Raw genomic sequence first — 20,405 nt, 5'->3', positions numbered from 1 at the left:
ACAGCCTCTGGCTGGGCCAGGGGAGGTTCAGATTGGACATCAGGAGGAATTTTGTCATGGAAAGGATTTTTAAGCATTGGAACAGGCTGCCCAGGGCGTTGGTGGAGTCCCCATCCTTGGAAGTGTTCAAGGAATGCTGGGATGTGGCATTCAGTGCTTGGGGCTGGGTGACAAAGGGGGATCATGCACAGGTTTGAGTCAATCTTGGAGATCTTTCTCAACCAAATGATTCTATGATTCTGTGAATCTCAGGCTGTCCCCCCTTCATGGGTCGAGGACATGGGGCAGGAGGACAGGTCTGGAGCTGAGCTTGTGCATTTTCTGCTCTGTGTTGTGCACAGCTCTGTGTCCCCAAGGCTGAAACTGTCATTCCTTGCCTTCACGGTGCACATTTGCAGCAGGTGAGAGGTCTCTGTATTGCATGGATTCACACAGGAGCACAGGATCCCTTGTGCAGAGCCAAGACACCTCCATGGCTGGAGGGAGAGGCTGTGCCCTGGTCAGGATAGCTCCATTGCTAGTAACCACCTTTCCATCTCTCCTAGAATGGCAACAAGGAGAGCAACCTTGACATGCTGGGCACAGACATCTGGGCTGCCAACACCTTTGACTCCTTCAGGTAAGCTGGCTTTAAAATATTTTGAGAGACAGAGGGATTCTTAAAATGGACTGTGCTTTGTCTTAGCCCCTGCCAGTGTGTCCATCCTGCTGGTATCCAGAGAGTATCCTGGTAGTACTGACATCACTGCTCCTCCTCCTCCCCATTCCCATTTAGCCAGTGGCACCAAGCACAATCTATTTAAAGCATCCTGTGTGCTTTGGAGAGGCCACTGGATGGGTTTGCAGTCCAAACACCTGAAACCAGTACCCAGTACAATTATTTGTAGTCACCCCAGAGCTGCACAGGCAAGGCTTGAGTCAGCTCTGAGCTGCTGCTCTGGGATTTTACTCTCCCATTAGTTGGCTTCTTAGCTGCTGGGAAGAACTCTTCAGCTGCTGTCTCAGAGTGGGGAAAGCAGTGAAATATCCTTTCTGTCCGGTTTTATGCATAATCTGCAGGTGTTGAGTCACTGGAGCAGACAGGTTGTGCAGGGCCAGAGAGAACATCATTTCATGGACCTGTTGCAATGCCCTCTTGGTACAGAGAGCAAGTATATCTTGCAGGGTGTCTTCTGTATCAAAATTAGAGGCTTAGATCAAGCTGCAAGAGCTCAGCATACCCAAAAAACAAGAATAAATGAAAAGAGATGCATCAGTGTGAAGGTTGGAGGCTCACATCCTCATGCTCTGCAGCAGGGAGTGGGGAGTGGAGCTCCAAGAAATGCCAGCTTTCCTTGTCTGCAGGCTCCCATGTGCCCTCTGGTCTTCAGTTCCGTGGTGTTTAATTAGCAGTGGACTTCCTTTCTCTGTTTTTTCCCTGTTTTTCTCTCCTAGTGGTGCAACGTGGGACTTGCAGCCTGAAAAACTAGATTTCACCCAGTTTCACAGAAAGCTGCGAAACACCTCCAAACACCCCTTGCCTCACATAGACAGAGAAGGGTGAGTGCTGTCTCTACCATTGTGTGATCTCCACGGAGGTTTCTAAATTCTCCCTTGCTCTAGGAACTCTGGCTTGGTGGCCACCTCACGTAGAGGACATGGGAAGAAGCACTGGACTATTTACAGAGTTTGAGAATGCCACGTTCAGTCTGTCTGGCTCCTCTGTCATCCAGTTCTGGGCTGGAGCAGAGTTGTTCTCTGTATTTTTGCATTGCCTGATAGGTCTCAGTGTTCAAATAACTCTGGATCTGAGTTTCCTAGATCCCAGTGTTCTAAATTTAAACATCTTTGGATACTGGAGGAGGAAAGATTCTGGCTTAGTCCTGACCTGGTTACAGATCCTGTGAATGACAGGGCTTCCACTGTTCTTCCCAGCAAGAGTTCAGGGAAGGAGAGAACATCAATGTGTTTTGTGAAACTGTGAAAACATTCTACAGCTCCTTTTGGTTGTGACGGCCTCCACAGGCTTCCCTGGTATTTCTGGATTCCTTACTGGCTGTTGGTTGGTCAAACCAAATAAATTTGAGCAAGTGGCTCACCAGTGTTGCTTAAATGGCTATCACCATTTCCCTGCAGATGGAGAAGCAATCACTCCCTGGCAGGAGGGTGCAGCCAGGTAGGGATCAGGCTCTTCTCCCCTCTAACAAATGACAGGATAAGGTGTAAAGGCCTCACATTGCATTAGGGGAGGGGTAGATTGGATATTAGGAACAGTTTCTTCACAGAAAGGGCTGTCCAGCCCTGGCAGAGCTGCCCAGGGTAGGGGCAGAGTCCCCATTCCTGGAGACATTAAAAAAACATGTGGATGTGACACTTGGGGACATGGGTCAGTGGTAACCTTGACAGGGATAGGGAAATGCTTGAACTTGATCATCTTAGAGTCTTTTCCAACCATAACAATTCCATGATTCTGTGGATTGGGTTTTCCTCATGGTATCACTCAGAGCATAGAGGAAGTAAAAAATCAGGTCTAAAAGATGGGGTTGCAGCTGATGTTCCATCACTGCCATGTTGTTTGCAGGGATGGATAAGTTCTCTTTGAGACACTTTTTCTGCTGATAATTTCGTTTTGGCAAAGTACTGGCCAGTGCCATATGCCTGGTCTGCACGTCTTTTTTAGAAGGCAAGTTTAGAATTGTTATTAGAACAGTTCATTGGAAACAATTAGAAACATGCAGCCAGGCCAGAAATCCCATACCAGCCAGGCTCAGCATCTGCAGTAGGCTCCTGTACCAGACAGGGACAGGAAGACTCAGACTGCATTTTTTTATTTTTTTTTCTGCTCTACAAGTAAGGTACACAGCAAGTTTATAAAGAGCAATTTTCAGAACATTTGGAACAGTGTAACACTAAATTTCTAAGTCACTAACTCTCTTAGTCAAGTTCAATCCCATTTTTTCAGATGATTTTGAAAAATGAGATGAAGAGACCCTCTGTAAAATAAGATACAATGTTCTTCCTGTCCTTAAAATAAGACATAATGTGCTCTATGGTTGATGGTATATGCCAGGTGATCCTGTCAGTGACTCCTGCTATGTGCAGGGAGGATGGAGCAGGGTTGGTGTTGTGGTTTTCCTCTGGTTCCTGCTGTATTGTGAATGCCCACATTGCAAACAGGTAAAGGAGGCAGCGTGGAGGTGAGATATTTAATCACTCCTAAATATTACAGCCAGAAAAGTGGAGTAAGATTTAGTGTATCTGCAAGAAAGTTTAAGGATTTGCTGTCAAAACAGTGGATGTCCCAAAATGCATGCCATGTAAGTAATCTGGCAGGAACAGTGGAAGCACAAAGAAAGACAAAATTGTTCTTATTTTTTAGCTTCTAAAGCTGACTGTGTTGTGCATTCATCAGCTCTCCGTGGTGAATCTGTGCTGAGATTCAGCTTGCTGAGCCTCCATGAATCTCCACCTGCTAGCTAGGCATTTTCCCCTCTTGCTTGAATGGGAAGCTTTTTTTAACAATCTAGCTGTGGAGTAAAAAAAAAAAAAAAAAAAAAAAAAAAAAAAGAAGAGTGTGCTGTTCAGTGTTGTGTTTTCAACACTAAAGGAACCATTTTATTCCTTAGTCTGATCAGTTGCCCAAGGCTGGCCATGTAGTTGCATCCAGTTGTGTGACCTCAAGTGACTTTTGGTTGGGTGAAGCTTTTCCTCCAGGAAGACATCTGCTTTTATTGGAAGATGGTGTTTGGTGGCATGCTGAATAATCAAAAGTGGAGCATTTAAGAAAAAGCAGGGAACTGTACCATGTTTCTGACCTGAATTCATCTGGCTTTTAATTTCCAGTGCTAGCTCTTGCTCTGCTTGTACTCTTCCAGATCAAACATCTTTTTGTAGCTGGTATTTTCTCTTTATTCCAGGTATCTCCCAAGCACATGTATCACTTGAGTTTTTTCAGGTACTCTAAGGAATTTCTCTACCACCTCTGAAATGCAGCTGCTGGCGCTGCCTGTGGTTCTGTAGCTGATGCTCAGCCATTCTGTCTCTAGAGGAAAGCTGCCTTCATCCCCCTAATCCCTGCCTCCTCTTCATCCCCTGCCTTTTTGCCACAGTTGAGAATTTCAGAATTTCAGAAATTCAGCCTGGGATGGTTCCCACCCTTTTCAGATGACCTTTTCCTTCAGTACATTTGTGTTCTGCACCTGCAGCTGGCATTATTTGTCCCCAGATATGTGACATGATTTTTTCTCATCTATATAAATACATATATGTAAATATATTTTCAGATGTGTGTTTCTGTACTTGTATACATACATACATATATACACATATATATATATATGCATACATACATATAGTGTGTATGTATATGCACACTATATTTTTACCTTGGTAAGTCAAAGTCAGAATTTCATCTGTGATGGAAAGTCAGTTGTTAAACACCTCTGATTTCCAGTAAATACAGAATCACAGAATGGTTTGGGTTGGAAGGAATATTCAAGGTCACCTACTCCAACCCCCCTGCCATGGGCAGGGACACCTTTTACTAAACCAGAGTGCTCAAGTTGATTAAGGTTAATTAAATTGCTTCCCTTCAGCTTGCTGGTTTTTGAGCCTGGTACTTTAGCACATGGCATTTTTCTCAATTTTTTCCTTCCATTTCCTTTAATTCCAAGATCTATTTTTCTCTGACTTCTAGGCACTGATTACCTGCATCTACTGCTACCAAAGTCTCTACTGCATCTTATTTAACAATATCTTACTTCTAACTGAGAAAAAAAAATACTTTATCATTCTTGCGTAATAAGAAAGATCATCTTTTGTTTAAGAACGTAGAATGATGATATTTATTGACCATTCTTTTCTTTTTCTGTATCATCACAAACTCTTTGTATCCAGCTAGTAATTATCTTTGGATTGGTTTTTCCCTTTCTTGTTCCAAGAAAGTCCTTCAGCTGCCAGTTCTGTGTATAGTGTGTGAGTGCCTGACTTCTCATCCCAATTTCTTTGTCTTTCAAATTGTCTGTTTATATTTATATCTATTGCTGCTTCCTGTCTGAGATGTGTTTACGCTGATTTTCTGCACCTTTCTCAGCAGGGGAGCTGGAGCTCCCCTGGAGGCCAGCAAATGAGCAGTGCTTCAAAGGAAACGTTTTTCATTATTGTTCTTGCACTCTCATTTCTGCTGTCCAGGTGGGCTCTGCTTTTTTCACTTGGTCTGGAAATCCAGTAACCCTGGGCTCAGGGCTGCCTTTTGGTTCTCTCACTGCTGCTACTACCAAAAGTGTTTGCAAGCTGTGGCAGATGGTGCAGGTGGAGAGGACTGAGCAAAGCATTTAATTTTGTATTAACAGCTTTACGCCCGCGTGGGAGTGTTTTGGAGGCACAGCACACTTGCTCCAGAGAGAGCCTCTTTGTTTCTATGAGAGGCCTTTGCAGCAGCAACTGATATTCCCCTTGTGCCATAATAGAAAATTAAATGTGTCTCCAGCAAGTTTTCACATGGTTTTGTTTTGTTTTGCTCTTGCCACAGGCTTGGAAAGGGGAAATACGAGGATGGTGACAGCATCAACTTGAACGACATAGAGAAAGTCCTTCCAGTGTGGCAGGTAGGTGATGAGGACTTCTGCCCCTGCCACAGTGGGGACCAGGAACAGCACCTTCCCTGCCTTGTGTTCCCTTAGGAAACCTCCTCAGGAGAGGGAAAGCTGCTGGGCTGTGGTCCTGTGGGGGCTGGGATGGAGATTTGTGCCTGTGGTTTCAGGTGTTGGTGCTGGGCAGGGGCAGTTACCACACAGGCTTTGCTGGGAGGTGATACACTGAGGGCAGTATATACCTATATATGTATGTATATATGTGGATGTACACAGGGCTCCTGTCTTGAAGAAAAGGAGATTCTGAAAAGCATCAACCCCTCCTGGCAGCTCCAGAATAAATTGCTGTCAGGAAGGCAGCAGTGCCTGTGTGTTGACCCAGGTATTGCCTGTTTGGGGTGGTGCCCACATTTATGCAGTGGTAATCCACGTGTGTGTTTTCTCCAGCCTGCTCTTTCCCCACATCTCTCTTTACAGTTTTGTCAGTTCTAGCTAAATGACCTCTGATGTTGGGGAGTCGCAGGATGAGACCCCACAGTTCAGAAGCCAGGTTGAATAAATCAATTTGTCAGCATCATGTAGTTCTCCATTTTACAGAGCCCTAACCCTCAAAGGAGCTGAATTCCCTGAGCTAGGCAAGTTTCTGAGGATGCTCAGTGTGTTTTTGCTGAAACCTCTTTGCCTCCAGAGGCAAGGATGAAAACATCTCATGTGCTGTGTTAGTGTTACCCTTTTCTGTGCTGAGCCAAGAGCTCACTGGGCTCCTTGCTCACACATCATGTGAGGAAAAGCTTTGCTCATCCTGCAGACCATGTGACAATCTGCCTTACTGTTTCTTTTGGGTGAGCTATTTGGCACTGAACACATGAAGGAGTGGGGAAGGGCAGCTGACTTTGGCAGGGAGGAGCACTGCCTGCAGCTGCTTCCTGCTCAGTCTCTTCCATGTTTGGTATGTCTGGACTTTAGGTCACAAGGAAAAAAAACATCAGGTTCAGCTGATGCAAACCCCATTAACTCTGCAAAATAAGGTTAGTTTGCCTGGGGAATAATTGGAAATGAAGAATCAAGCCATCTCTGGTGTGAGGAGCTGATTACCTTCAAGAGGGTTTTAATCAACAGCTGTTAAATAAGCCAGGTCCTCCTGGTCTGGTTATCATTTCATCAGGTCCTCAGACTGCATTGAATACCATGAATTAATTCCAATATATACATTAATATCTGGCTTAATTGTCAGTGTGACATCTCTAAGATGGAAGACCTAGTGGGAATGCTGGATGTGATGTTTTGTTTGTGCCTCGGGGCAGACTCGTGCAGTGCTGCATTAATTTGCAGACGTGCTTACCTTGGCATGTACAGCCAGTCAATATGTGTCTGTGGGAGCTAGGACCCAGGTGGCTCTGGGTGAGGGTTTATCTTGTTCAACATGGACAAGTGAAATACTTGCAGACAGCTGGTTTAATCCTGACATATCATTGTTAACTGGATTTGAATGCCACCGTGCAATGCTGACAGTGATTTTACTGCTCTTTATCCCACGTTTTAAATGGCTCTGTGGAGCAGTTGGGAGGGTGGGGGGGGCATAAGGGAAGTTATTCCCTTGTGTGAGCCTGGGAAAGGAAAATCCCTCACCCCATGGGGTTGTCCCACTCTGTTATGTTCGTGTTGCACCCTAAAGAAGAGGCTTTTCAGGTTGGTGATATATGAACTCCTGATCTGTCTGTTTTTGAGAGCTCATGGGTTGCTTACAACAGGTATGCAAAAAATGGAGGGGCCAATCTGATCATCCTCTGGCCCCACTGGGGTGATCTGACCATCCTCCAGTGTGACTGAACCAGTCCAAGCATCCTCCAGCACGACTGGGATGGTCCAAACATCCTCCAGCACAGCTCAGATGGAAATATTTCCCTGCTGGATGTGCTTCAGCAGCTATGGAAAGGTTAAAAGCACCACATTTGAGACAGGTAGGGCATCTTGCTTGCAGGCTCCTTGGAGATTTGAGTGCCTTTGGTGTTAAGGTGTGACAGACACAGGACATGAATCTAGAACCAATCCCCAGCATACATCCAGGTCTGTGCCAGTATCTACAGACAGATGCAGAGATGTCCCTAATTAGGCAGAATATTCTGGTAGTCTGTGGGTTGAGCAGACTGTTCTGGGTATCTGGGTGTTAATATCCCTATACTTGAGGTTTTTTGCTGGCATCTATTAATAGTATTTTAACAAAATATTGCAAGGAAAGCCTGTGACTATTTGGCAATTAAACGGCGGAAAAATAAACAAAACAAAATAAGCCCAAGTGACCTTTCCCCAGATCCTCTTTTGTTTGGAATTCCTGCATCCCAGTCCTTGGGGATGCTCTCACAGCACGGTGTGCTCTGCCATCTCGTGGACATGCACGGGCTTCACAACTCCTTCACCACAACTCGTATTTTGAAGCTTTCTCTTGCCCCGTCCTTTCAAAATCCATCTGAGGTGATTGTTTTTACTGGTGAATAGGTTTTTATTTTTGAAAGCTTCGTGGCTAGGAGCTCATGAGGTCGTTGCCTTGGCTCAGCTCATGAGCCATACATAACCTCTTCATCTCTCCTTACTCATGAGAGTCTGCAGCAGGATTTGGGCACTAATTCACCAAAGTGCTGCCAAAAATTACTCTTTTGAAGGTGAGTGCTCTCCATTCATAAGATCTGCTTTTTACTGCACACCAGGGAGCATCTGCTGCATAGGGAGGCACAGCTCAGGTACAGAAAGAGTCTTTATCATCCTCTCCATGTTCACATCAGCTGTTCTGTTGAAGGAGACCACATAACCACCTTGGCGTCATGAGGACGTCACAGGGAGGGCTGAGTCAGTGCCTTTTGCTTTTGCTCCCTTTGGCAAAGGCTTGGGAAGTCTCTCTCAGGCTTGGATGTGTCACATCCAAGTACTCTGGTCCCAGATTTAGTCTCCAGAGTCCTTGGCAAGCGAGCCCTTGGCAAAATCTACAGTTACCAGAGAAAATAACCCAAGAGGTCATGTTCTGCAAGATCACAGGATCATGGAATGGCTTGGGTTGGAAGAGACCTTAAGGCTGATCCCCTTCCAACCTCCTTCCATGGGCAGGGACACTTTCCACTATCCCAGGTTGCTCCAACCTGGCCTTGGACACTTTCCAGGAACAAGGCAGCCACAGTTTTTCTGGGCAAGATCCACCCTGCTCCTTCCTGTGGAACTGCTGTAATTCACAAAGGACACAGGAGGCTACATGTCACAGGGGTGTACTGTGAATGCTGCTAGACACAAACAGAGAGTTTTGGGATGCGTCCCAAGTGGTTTCTGGGCTTGTGTATTGCAGAGTTTGGCTTTCACTTTGCTGGACTTGTGCCTTTGGGATGGGTTTGTCCTCTATCAATGCTGGGAATGTGCCTTGTCTTGTGCTCCTGCTCCTTGTCTTGTGTTTTTAGGGGGTAGAAATGTGGCACTTCTGAAAGGCACATTGGGCTTTATTGTCGTAATGAGATAAACTTGGAAGATAGCATTGATATCATTTGGTTTGGCATCTTACTGCCTTCAGCTCATCTCCTTCCGTTTCCTTACTGATTCTTGACCCTTTTTGTCATATGCTTGCGGTTACAATAAACTGCTTGTTTCTCTTCTGGCTGCAGTCGTCATCCAGCTTCCTTGTTGGAAGAGAAACAAGGGAGAAGCTCCTTAGGAGAAAGGCAGACTCTCTAAGTTGCACACATTCCTCTTAGCACCACTTTGTTCCTGATTTTGTCCAAACAGGATTAGAAGCACCAGGATTCCTGATCTGGTTATAATTTAGCCTATAGGTACTTAGGCAAATAGATCTGTTATTTAAACTCTCTTCTTTTTTACACATGCCTGTGTTTGAAAGCAGAAGCAAGCAAGCTGCAGATTATTTTTTCAGCCTTGATGTTATACTGCTTTTCTTCTGGTGCTGGAGGACCACCTGAATGGAGGCACCTACAGACAGCTTTGCCCATTTTCCTTGGGACCCTTCCTCACTGAATTTTTAAGTCAGACCTTACAGTTCAGTGTGAATGAAGGTGGGACCTGTGCATGGGCTGGTCATTTGGAGTTTCTGCCCCAGCTGAGGTATGGACACACTGGGACATGGTTTGTTGCATCTCAGTGTAGAGAGCTAGGAGGGGCTGGATGATTCCCATCTGAGAATACCCTTGTCCTTTCCCTGTCAGCTCTGTAGGGTGCAGAGATGGACCAGTTAACGTGTGGATTTGGTCAGATATGGAAGGTTCCTGAAGAGAGATGAGCCAACCTCGGTTTCCAGGGGGAGAGGATAGATGATGGGTGAGCAACCACTCTGCTCTCACTCTCGAGGCAAGAGGGGAGATTGGTGGCTAGCACTGGTATGAGGGCTTGTTCCTGGACCCTGCAGATCCCTGATCCTTCCAGGGAGGTGGTAGCAGGAGAACAGGTCTCTTTGGAGCTCACAGACAGCTCTTTGGTGGTGTGAGGTTATTTACTATCACCATATGGTATTGTCACCTTGCCAGCTCCTCTCTTGGCTGCTCTTTCTACACTGCAAGGCTGGGCAGTCCTCATTTTACCCAGCACATTAGGCAGTCCTCCTCTTTCACAGCCTTGGCCATAGCAATGACCAATGACCCTCTCCTAGCAGGCTGGTGGATCTGGGGTGGGCTGATCCCTCTGCCTGGCATCCCCTCCCACTGGGAGTGGCCTGGTCGATGTGGTGTGTGCCCCCTGTGCTCTGTGTCACTGCTGTCACTCACGGGGTCTAACCCTGATGTCCTTTATGTGTCCACCACTTATGAAAAAGTTGGAGTGCCTCCCTAGGAGCCCCAAAATGAGGGGATTACTTCTTCCTGCCCCCACTTCGGGCTGGAGTCTGCCCAGAGTGTGTAGGCACAGCACTGCCTTCAGAGAAGGTTTCTTGCCTGACAAGCCCCATATCCCAAGGGTCTTTCCAATACAGTAACAGCTAAAACCACTGTGGAAAGTCCCTGTCAAAGAGCCAAGATTTACTTGGGTATAGATCACAACGTATTGGTAGTCAGAGCTCTGCTCCTGGGTAAAAAGCTTTTGGTTTGCCATGGCTGTTAGTGAAACACAGAGTTTCTGTGGCCCTTTTTTTGTTGCACTTATGCCAACTGACAGTGACCATCACTTGGGGCAGAGAGGGCAAACTGCTGTGGTCACCTGTAGCCCCTCCAGCATCACTCCCATGCCAGAGTTAAGGCCACCATTGCCAAGGAAGGTGGATAAGGCCATGGAGATCTCCAGAGCACTGGAGAGGTCTGGACCAAGACTGTCCCATGCAGGTCATCACCTCACAGGTTCCCATGGGCCTGGGCTCTGGTGGCAGAACAATCCCTGTGATCCCTGGAGGTTAAAAACCCCTGGGGGTATTATCAGATGTGCAGGAAAGGGAAGATCTTCTAGTGGGTTTTTCAGGTTGTGATGGTCTTTCATACCACAGAATCAGAGAAATTCTGTAGGTGGAAAAGACCCATAAGATCACTGAGTCCAGTCATTCCCCCAGCACTGCCAAGGCCACCACTAACCCATGCTCTCATCCACGTGGCATTTAAATGTGGATGTGCCACACCCAGATGGCATTTGAATCCCTCCAGGGATGGGAATTCCACTGCTGCCCTGGGCAGCCTGTGCCTGACAGGGTCTGACAGCCCTTTTCATTAAGAAATTTTTCCTAATATCCAATTTCCTAATACCATATGATAGCCCTATTCAGTGCATAAACGAAACACTGGAGATATGGCCAGGAACTTTGATGTTTCCATTATTGTATTTTTATTATCATTATTATTTTATCACTATCATAATTATCATTATTAAAACTGTTATTGTTGTTGTTATTATTACCATTATTATGGTTATTGTTGTTGTTGTTGTTATCATTATTATGGCTCAGAGCAGGTTTCTGATTGTGGAAAATGAGATGGGCTCTCCCTTCTCAGCGCTGGTGTTACTCTTTTGGCTGTCAGGCAGACGTTGCAATGCTGACTCATAATTCCTGGGGGTGTCTTCCCAAACTGGTGGGCTCAGAGATCCTGTTTCGTAGTGGCTCCTGGTGCTGCTGCTGATCAGCTGCTCAGAATGAGGGCCAGGCTGCTGTGCCTGCCAGGAGGCACTGGGATGTTCTCACACCCCAGCTGGATTGACTGGTCAGGGGTTCAGGTTTGGGATGAGCAGGGAGGGAAGGTGGAAGGGACAAGGGTGGTCTGTGCTGCAGCTCTGAAGTTTGCCAGTGTGTGGTGGCCGAGGGGACAGGGCTGGTGGCAGAGAGAGAAGCCTTGCAGCACTAGAGGGCACTGCGGCCTCACTGCATGGCCCTGGAACACGGCTCTGGGCGGAGGAAATGAGGCTTTTCCAAAGGCTTTTTCCAAGCAGAAACCCCGCTCTGCCGTGTCTCTCACCCTCCCGTGCCAGGTCAAGCAGCTCTCCATCCAGATGTGTCCACCCTGGGCTCAGAGTGTGTGTCCAGCATGGGGAAACCTGCAGGTGTTTCTCTGTTCCTGGGGCTGAACTTGGGTGTGAGCTGCATTTTGGCTCTGAGCAGAATGAGATTAAAACTGAAGGTGTCTGTGACCCCCTCAGTAACCAAAACCCTGAGAGGGGCTGGTTCTTAGGGGTTAGACATGTCCCATCTCACGACTCCCTGGAAATCCCACCTTTACCCCCAAAATCCTCAACTTCACATGTTTCCCACGGGATGGTCCAGCAGGGCTCAGTCTGGCACGATGCTCCTCGCACCAGAGCAGTTCCAGATGTGCTGAGGGGTTCTCCCTTCCTCTGGAGGTGCTGCTGCCCTGTCAGGGGTAGGATGTTCTCCTGAACCACTCACATTTCCACCTGTCCATGTCCCCCACCTACCTTGTTGTACCCACTCCAAGTTAAGGACATGCTGGTCTCAGGAGGAGGGAGATGGGCACCGTGGGTTGCCCACTGCTGGACCATCTCTGTTCCATAGACCCCAGTTTGCCAGACATAGGTTTGTACCAGAAAATAAGATTAATATTGGGATGTGGGTGGCTTTGCAGCTTTTCCTCAGGCAGGGATGACAAAGGGGGTGGACACAAAGAGATGTTGGGTCTAGGCTGGGTGTGCCAATAGGAGGTGTTGGGTTTTGGGTTCATGACCAGGGACCACAAAGAAATAGGAGTATGGGAGAGCTGTTCCTGGGAAGATGATGAAGAAAGATGCTCTCTCTGTTTTACTTTTAAGGAGTCCACAAGAAGTTTTAGTCCTGTGAGCTGCAGTTTTCTGGGTAATTAACTGGTTTGGGTAAGGGGAATTGTGCTGGGGTATAAATAACAGCTCAATAGGCATTTCAGGCTCAAAAATGTCACCACATTATGCTCTGGCTTAAACACACCAGGGAGCTACTTGGATTTTTCCCAGCTTTACAGCTGACTTCCCTTTCAGAAAGGTTTGCTTTTATTCAGCTATATAATATCCAAAACAAACCTGTTTTGGTTTTTCCTAGTCATTTCTATAGACTCCAAAACACACCCCTTAAATCCTGCCTGAATTTTAACTTCTCAATAATGTTACATTTTCTTCTCCCTTGTTTTCTCAGGGGATTCATTAGAAAACTGAGAGGGGTTTTGCTGCACTCCCTTGAATTTGCCCAATATTTTTCTGCGATGTGGAAGTAATATGGAGGAATTATTAAATTTTTAAAACATTATTAAAAGTAGCCGAGGAAAAAACAATCCAGATTTCCAAAGATCCCAAGTAAAAAAACTCAACATCGCTTTGGTCAAGGAGCTATTTCTGCTGGCTTGGCTATTTCCACATCCCCTTCCCCGCTCTCTGTAAATGAGATGAATTTTTAATAAAATGAATGGAAGGAAGGAATTTTCTCTCAAAAAAAAAGAAGTAGGCATACCACAGGACCAGAGAAGGGAGACGTGCATACATCCCCGTTGTTGGAGGGACCTGGAGAGCCTAGAAACACCTCGCTCTCTAAAAATCCTGCTAATGGGGGATGTCCTCGTCCTTGGTCCGACAAAATAGAAGGTTAATGTTTCCTGTCACATTTATAAATTTCTTCTTAACCACAAGATGCTCCCCCACCCTTTTCTTCTGCCTTTCCTCTGATGTGGTGGGAATAGAAAGTAATACAATAAATGAGACCAGAAGTTCTTAAAATGCGAATTTCCTGCCCGGAGGCAGCAGGTAAGTGAATCCCATTCAGGAGAGATGTATATATAGCTATGGATGTAAATATAGGTATTTAGTGGCAGAGTAAGTGTTTATTGCAATGCAGGGTGGTTTGGCCAAAGATTGTCATTTAAGTGGGAAATTTATTGCTGCACACGACGCCTGGATGTCTCTTCCATGGGCAAAATAAAGACTGTTTATGAAGGGATTAAATGATGTCCTCACTATGGTAGCAGACCAAGCTCTGTAACCCAGAGATCCTTTTAGTCCTACATTTGTATGATCCCTCTTTTTATGACTTTAAAAGTACTTTCGGGGGTTGGTTTTTTTTCAAGATCGTGAAATGGTTTGGGTTGGAAGGGACCTTAAAGATTGTATTGTTCCAACTCCTCTGCCATGGGCAGAGTCAACTTCCACTAGACCAGAGACCCATCCAGCTTGACCTTGGGACACTTCCAGAGATTAACTTTTCTGCTGGCTCTGGAAATGGCTCACATGTACACATGCTGGCATGGTCAGTGAAAGAAAACTCTGTGGCCTCCTCAAAAGGCCTTTGCTGGATGGTGGGCTTGAATGATTTCATTTGGGCTAAAAGGAAGAACGAGCAGAATGTGGTCTCCACACCTTTGGCCACACAACTGGCTGCCCCTGTGTCCATGTCTCCCAGAGTTATTCCTGTTTATCCTTCTCTTGTTCCTCCCGTTGTGGAGAAACTCCTCATTGTTGGCTTGCTTTCTTTTTCATTCTATTTTTTTTTAATAATTCTTGTAATGTATGAGCAGAGAAACCACTGGAGAATGATAAAGCTTCATTTCTTCCTGCTTTTGTGACCCGCTTCATTATTTCGTTTCTCATTGTATATTCTTCTGAGGCGCCCTGTCCAAACGGAAAGAAAATATGTGTGGTTATAGGAGCTGTTTGTTTCCCTTTGGCTGGGAAAAATAAGACCCTTTGACTGGGCAAAATAAGCAGATATCACAGAAGATGTGAATTGCTTCTGCTGGTTAGTTCTGGGGAAGGGACTGCTGATATTTGCTCCATCATGCATCTGTGAGCAACATTATTTCCTGAAACTGTTGGGCTGTATGTGTCTTCAGCTTGCCAGCCTTCCTCTGCACAAATAAAATATAAAAATACATATTCCTTAAATTTAAGTTGTTTCACATTTTCTAGATGAGAATGAGAAGATGTGGGGTCAGTAGCTACATGCGCATGATTTGGAGGAGCGGCAGGAGAGATGAGACACCCTGTCTTGTTGCTCCATGATTGTTCCACAACAATAATCCAGACCAAAGGCAGTTTTTAAGATTCAGGTGTGCAACACAGGTTTGCCAGTGTAATTCAAAAGAAAACATGAGTTCAGGATGATCTCCAGGTTTCCATCCTGATGGCACCATCTCACTGCTGCTGCTGGACACCCTGAGCACACCAGAGAATGACCACAGTGGCTGCTCTGCTCCAGGCATTGGGCCTGTGGTTAATGAAAATTCAATTTTCCAAAGTTTTCTTCTTGTTTGGGTTGTTCCTGTCCCTCTTGGCCATGGAGCTTGTTCAACCCTGTGTGCAAGATCTTAGAGCTGCTTGACAGGAGGGTGTTGCAGGGGAGAGTCAGTCTGCTCTCCCAAGCAACAGAACAAGAGGAAACAGCCTCAAGTTGCACCAAGAGAGGTTTAGTTGGATATTAGGGAAAAAAAATTCTTCATGGAAGGGGTTTTAAACATGGAAACGGGTTGACCAGTGCAGTGCTAGAGTCCCGATCCCTGGAGGGATTTAAAAGCCATGTGGATGTGGCACTTGGGGACATGAGTGATGGGCTGAACAGTGCTGGGGGAATGGTTGGGCTTGATGATCTTAGGGAGGTCTTTTCTGTCATTCTATGAGTCTGTCTCTGGTGTGGACAGTACTGGGAGATATCAGGGATGAAGAAGCTTCAGGATTGCCTGTGCTTGTAACAAGCAACTCAGCCTTAAGGTTATGGAGAACATAGGCAGTAGGCAGGTGGCTGTGGATGGTGGCTGGTCTCCTAGGCGCAACCAAAACTGCTAAAAAAATCATCTCCTTACATGCAGATTTCAATCTGGAAGCTCAGTGGTGTGTTTTGATACCTGGATTGTTGTGACAAGGTTTCCACTTGTGCTTTATTTTGCTGTCAGAGCAGAGCCAGCCCCATGTGCCTCAAGGCTTGGAGAGGCAGTGCAGTCCCTGCGCTCCCTGACCCAGCCGTGTCCCGGCACAACAGGTCACCACCCCGATAAGCACAAAGGCAAGGAGTCAGGCTCACACTGAAATGCTATTTCAGCCAGAAAGAGCAAAGGGGGTAAAAAAAGTATCCTGACCATCAGTATGTGAGTGGCCACCTTCGTGTTGTTGCGATCGCAATATCGTTTTTCTGTTTTATTTTTTTTTTATGATTGGCTTAACAATTAAAAGGCTACACTGCGCTTTGGTTTTTCCAGTCTGCTGCATCGTGTGACCCCAGTGACTCCGAGCTAAGCCTCGTTATATAATGGCGGGGTGTTTTTTTGGAAAACCTCCATTTAATCCTTTCAGAGCAGAATTTGCTGTTTTTGTTTTCTTTCATATCGTCGTCTTGTTTCCCCCCTCCGCCTACCCCTTCCCCGGCAGGCACACACTGGAGGCGTCAGTCTGGGAGCAGGGTCCTTTCTTCCCTTCTTTTTTTTTTTTTTTTTTCCTTTTTTTTTTTTTTTCAAATCTGCAGAGAAAGGAAAAAAAAAAAAAAAAAGGTTTATTTTCGTTTGCTTGGGTTATAGCGCCTTTCCCCACTGTCGGGGGGAAGGACTACGTGATGTGCAGCAGGTATTTTGTGAATGGAGCACAACCCTGTGACTCCCCGTCGCTTGACCGAAGGGGGAGGCAGGGGAAGGAGAAAAAAAAAAAAAAATAATAAAAACCACCACCCAGTGACTCCATCTGACTCGTTTTGGCTGGAAAACTTTTTCAGCGCCATGGTTCTTAAGCCAGGAGGAAGCTTTCTTCTGGCCCAAGAACAATAAAGGGGTCAGCAGCCTGATCCTCCCTCCTACACCCTCTTCCTTCCATTGTGAGGGGTCTGTGCAAATATCCCAGGCTGCTTCTGCTGGGGCCTGAGGGACCTGAGCCACACATGTGACATTAAAGAGAGACTCCGCGAACTCAGTAATCCTGCGAAAAGGGGAAAAAAAAAAAGAAGAAAGAGAAAACAAAATGAAGTCTCAGAGGAGCTCTATTTCTGGTGTAGTGTTATGCCTGGAGAAGTTACCAGTGGGTGTTTCTCATGGTGGGGGGAAATCCGTCCCCTCACCCTGCCTAGGTGCTCCAGCCCCAGCAGCATCTTCCCCACTTGCTCAACAAGTTCATCCCCAGATGAACACCCAGGGAAGGTGAACCTCATCTTCCACCAGCCCTGCACCTCCTCCATTTCTTGGTTTGTCCAAGAGGGGGGAATTTCTGCTGCTTCCATAGTGCAGGTGCAAAGCAGGTGCTGCAGGTGTGCAGTCTCCAGCAAGGATGGGGTTGAAGGAGACCTGTCTGTTTGACATGTTATGCTTGTTCCAGGGATTCACCACCACCTGGCAGCACTCGGTTTTTCCATCCAGCATTTTTAACAAGACTTACTCCTCATATGTATATCACAAACCATGAAGGTCTGAGCCATTAATCCCTAGGGTAAAAGGTCTTCAGGAGGTGCTGTGGGACCACTGCAATGTGCCCACCAGGTCTGTCATGGAAGCCAGCTGCATCTTCCAGGGAAGGAGGTCACACGCTGGTCAGAGGGCTGCTGTGGTTTCTATGATATGTCTTGTGAATCCAGAGGAGTCACAAAACTTGAAGCCCAGACTAGGTTCTGCCACCATGAGTGGTGATTCATTTTCCAGGTGATATCTGCCAAGCTAGATGGTATCTCCTCCCAAACAAGAAGGTGGGACCTGTGACCAGCAAAGTCGAAGTCGAGCTCAACTCAGGAAGCCACGTCATACACTGAAAACATGATGCATTTGCCAGAGGGAGAGCGAATCACTCTCATCAAGTCGTAAGAACCCACCTTTTGCTGGGTGGGTTTTCTTTGACACAATTAACCATGTAACACCATGTGTGACCTCTCCTGGCCACATCCCAGCTCGCTGGCCCTTGGCACCACGCTGGCCGTGGTGGCGATGTCACCGTAAGGCAGTTCCTGCCGTTATTATCTCCTCGCCGCGTCGATAACGCTTCACTGGCCATGGCCAGGATTTCCTCACACCGCAGCAGAGCTTTCCTGAGGATCAGCCCTGCGGAGGAAGCGGCCGCTGCGAGATCGTTCCCGGCTGCCGAGGGCGCCGTGGCCGACTTCAAACGTACGTGCGACCTGACATGATCCGAGGAGCGCCGCGCTGGCTCCCCTTTCCCCTCACCGGGGCGGGCGGGTGGAAACTCCTCTTCTCCTACAAGGGCTCCAAGAGCTGAAGCGACACCAAATATGGTTGTGAAAAGTCTGTCAGAGATGGGGGAGAGTTGTCCTATGTCTTGCCTGGAATTTTGAGGGAATGGTGAGGACGCCAGGTTGGCATTCAGGGTCCCACCTCCACCCCTCGCAGTGCAACAGAGTTGGGACTAGACATGCCACACACTTTCCTTCAGTTGAAGGGAAGGCCACTTGTAGTTCCATTTTTAAGTGCTTAGGCAAACAGATTTGTTATTTAAACTCTTGTCTTTTATTATGAATGCCCATGTTTGAAGGTAAAAGCTAGAAAGGTTCAGGTTCTTCTTTCAGCCTTTTCTCCTGATGCTGGAGTAGCTCTCTGATATCAGCACACAGAGTCTAGCTCCAGGATTTTGCTGGTGCTTCCAAGTGATAATTACATTGACTTTGTTGACCTTGGTGGAGGGCAGGTGAAGGGTGACAGAATTCTAAGATACAGTTCCTTTCCTTATATTCTGGAGAACCAGTGCCCAGCTGCCCATGGCCAGTGAGGCCACAAAATTAGAGTTAAAGTAGCTCCAAGGGTTGCAAGTGTACCTAAGGCTGGAAACCTGCTGAGTTAGAGGTGGAGTTCTGGGACTACTTGACCATCCTGACATTCCTGTCTGAAGGAGAAGAAAAACTGCTTTGTTTGGCTTCTACTTTGCTGCATCTTTTCCTGCCATGATTTGCATACAAGGCAGAACTTGAATTTATTCTACAAGTCCTCAACTTCTGAGAGTTGTTGGTTCAGGAAGGGCAAGGTTGTAGTGGAGCAGCTGGTGGCTGTGCTCTTCTGGGAGATCTAAGGTTAAGGTAATTTTCCTGACACAAGGTTGAATTAAAAGACAAAGTCTTTTAACAGCACAGAAGTCTTTGTGCATATGAAAAGTATTGATTTAATGGTCACCTGGAGTGATTTGCTGTTTGTATGGAGGAATCCAGGCATTGTTGACAGGCATCTTGCCTACCCAAAGGCTATTTGGTGCCTTTGCTGTGTTTAGCACAGGTAAATCAGAAGTTAAAGCCCTTGGTGGGAAGGACTGACTGTTCAGGAGCAGAGTAATGCAGCAGAGCATGGTTAGAAGTGAATTGTAGGGGGACAGGTAAAGGATGAGAGTGGAACTTGATGGTGGTCCCTTAGTCCACTGTCAAGTCCAGGCAAGTTGGTGCTCCTCAATGAGAGCAGTCCTGTTTGTGAAGAAATCCACAGAAAATCTCCATCTTCTCTGTCCAGGTTTCAAATCTTCTGCTTTTCTGTTCTGCCAAAGACTTGCCTGTGACACCTGCTTGGAGTGGCTGCCTGTTTACCAAGAGGGCTTTTCACTCTGCCAGACCCTCCCACCTACCCACAGCCACTGAGGTCCTCCCACGGCTAGATGAAAATGAAACAAAGTTTAAAAGTTCGTATAAAAGGGCCTTGAATGACAAAACATACCCCAGTCCTACAAGTGACCTCCAGCCCTTTGGGACCTATTTGGCATCTTGAAAAATGTCTTCACTGGGTGCTGACAGCTTGCTTTGGGATGACTTCATGGATTTTGTGTTGCCACATCCCTGCTCTTCCGCTGTGCGGTCACCAAATAGCTTTTGAGATCTTAACTCGTGCAGGAAGACACGTCCAGGGGACAGGTTCAGGGAGTATCCTGTCCTGGGAGGTGAGGGCTGAGGTAGCAGGGAGTTTCTGCTGGAGCTTTAAGGAGTCTCCCTGTGCTGGGAGCTGTGTACAGTAGGAGCAGTCATCAGCCTCATCTTACGTGCGCCTCGTCTCACTGGTTAGGATCACTTCCCCCGTGGAAACCATCAAGAATTTCCGTTATTTCCTTTCCTCAGGCTTTGTTTGGGTGGGGATTTCTGGAAGGTATTTCACAGGCAGGTATAATTAAAGAAAGACATGCTTGCCTGGAGGCTTGACAAGGTTTCTTTAAAGCCAGGCCGTTAGTGTGGTGGCAAAACAGAAACCGTTTGTTTCCCGGTCCAGTGGAGGGGAGGCTGGGGAAAAGGGGGAGCTAATCAGCTGGGAATCATCCCAGTTAAATGCTGCACACCAGGGTTAAGGCCCTTATCCAGCAAATCCTTGAAATATGTGCTTAATTTTAAGTCCCTCTGACTTCAATCTGTTTACTCTTGTGCTTAAGTTTAAGCATGTGCCTAAGTGCTCCTCTGGCTGCAGGCCAAGGCAAATAGTAGACTTAGGAGCAGAATCGCATAAAGTAAGTGCTTTGCTGGAC

The 20,405-nt window shown here is 46.7% G+C and overlaps 1 protein-coding gene across 2 annotated transcripts in view; it reads left to right on the top strand.

Annotated features, from left to right (window-relative positions):
* Positions 1-20,405, top strand: part of CTIF (cap binding complex dependent translation initiation factor) — a 117,736-nt gene that overhangs the window by 18,005 nt on the left and 79,326 nt on the right. For both annotated transcript variants that reach the window (XM_083883288.1, XM_083883287.1), the window contains exons 3-5: positions 546-619; positions 1,435-1,539; positions 5,510-5,585. In XM_083883288.1, the coding sequence (XP_083739414.1) occupies positions 546-619; positions 1,435-1,539; positions 5,510-5,585 (255 nt within the window). The remainder of the gene's footprint in view (positions 1-545; positions 620-1,434; positions 1,540-5,509; positions 5,586-20,405) is intronic.

This window comes from Zosterops lateralis (assembly GCF_965231275.1).
Source record: "Zosterops lateralis genome assembly, chromosome: Z".
NCBI lineage: Eukaryota > Metazoa > Chordata > Aves > Passeriformes > Zosteropidae > Zosterops > Zosterops lateralis.
Note: the sequence above shows the minus strand (reverse complement) of the source record. Positions and strands in the feature narration are given on the sequence as shown.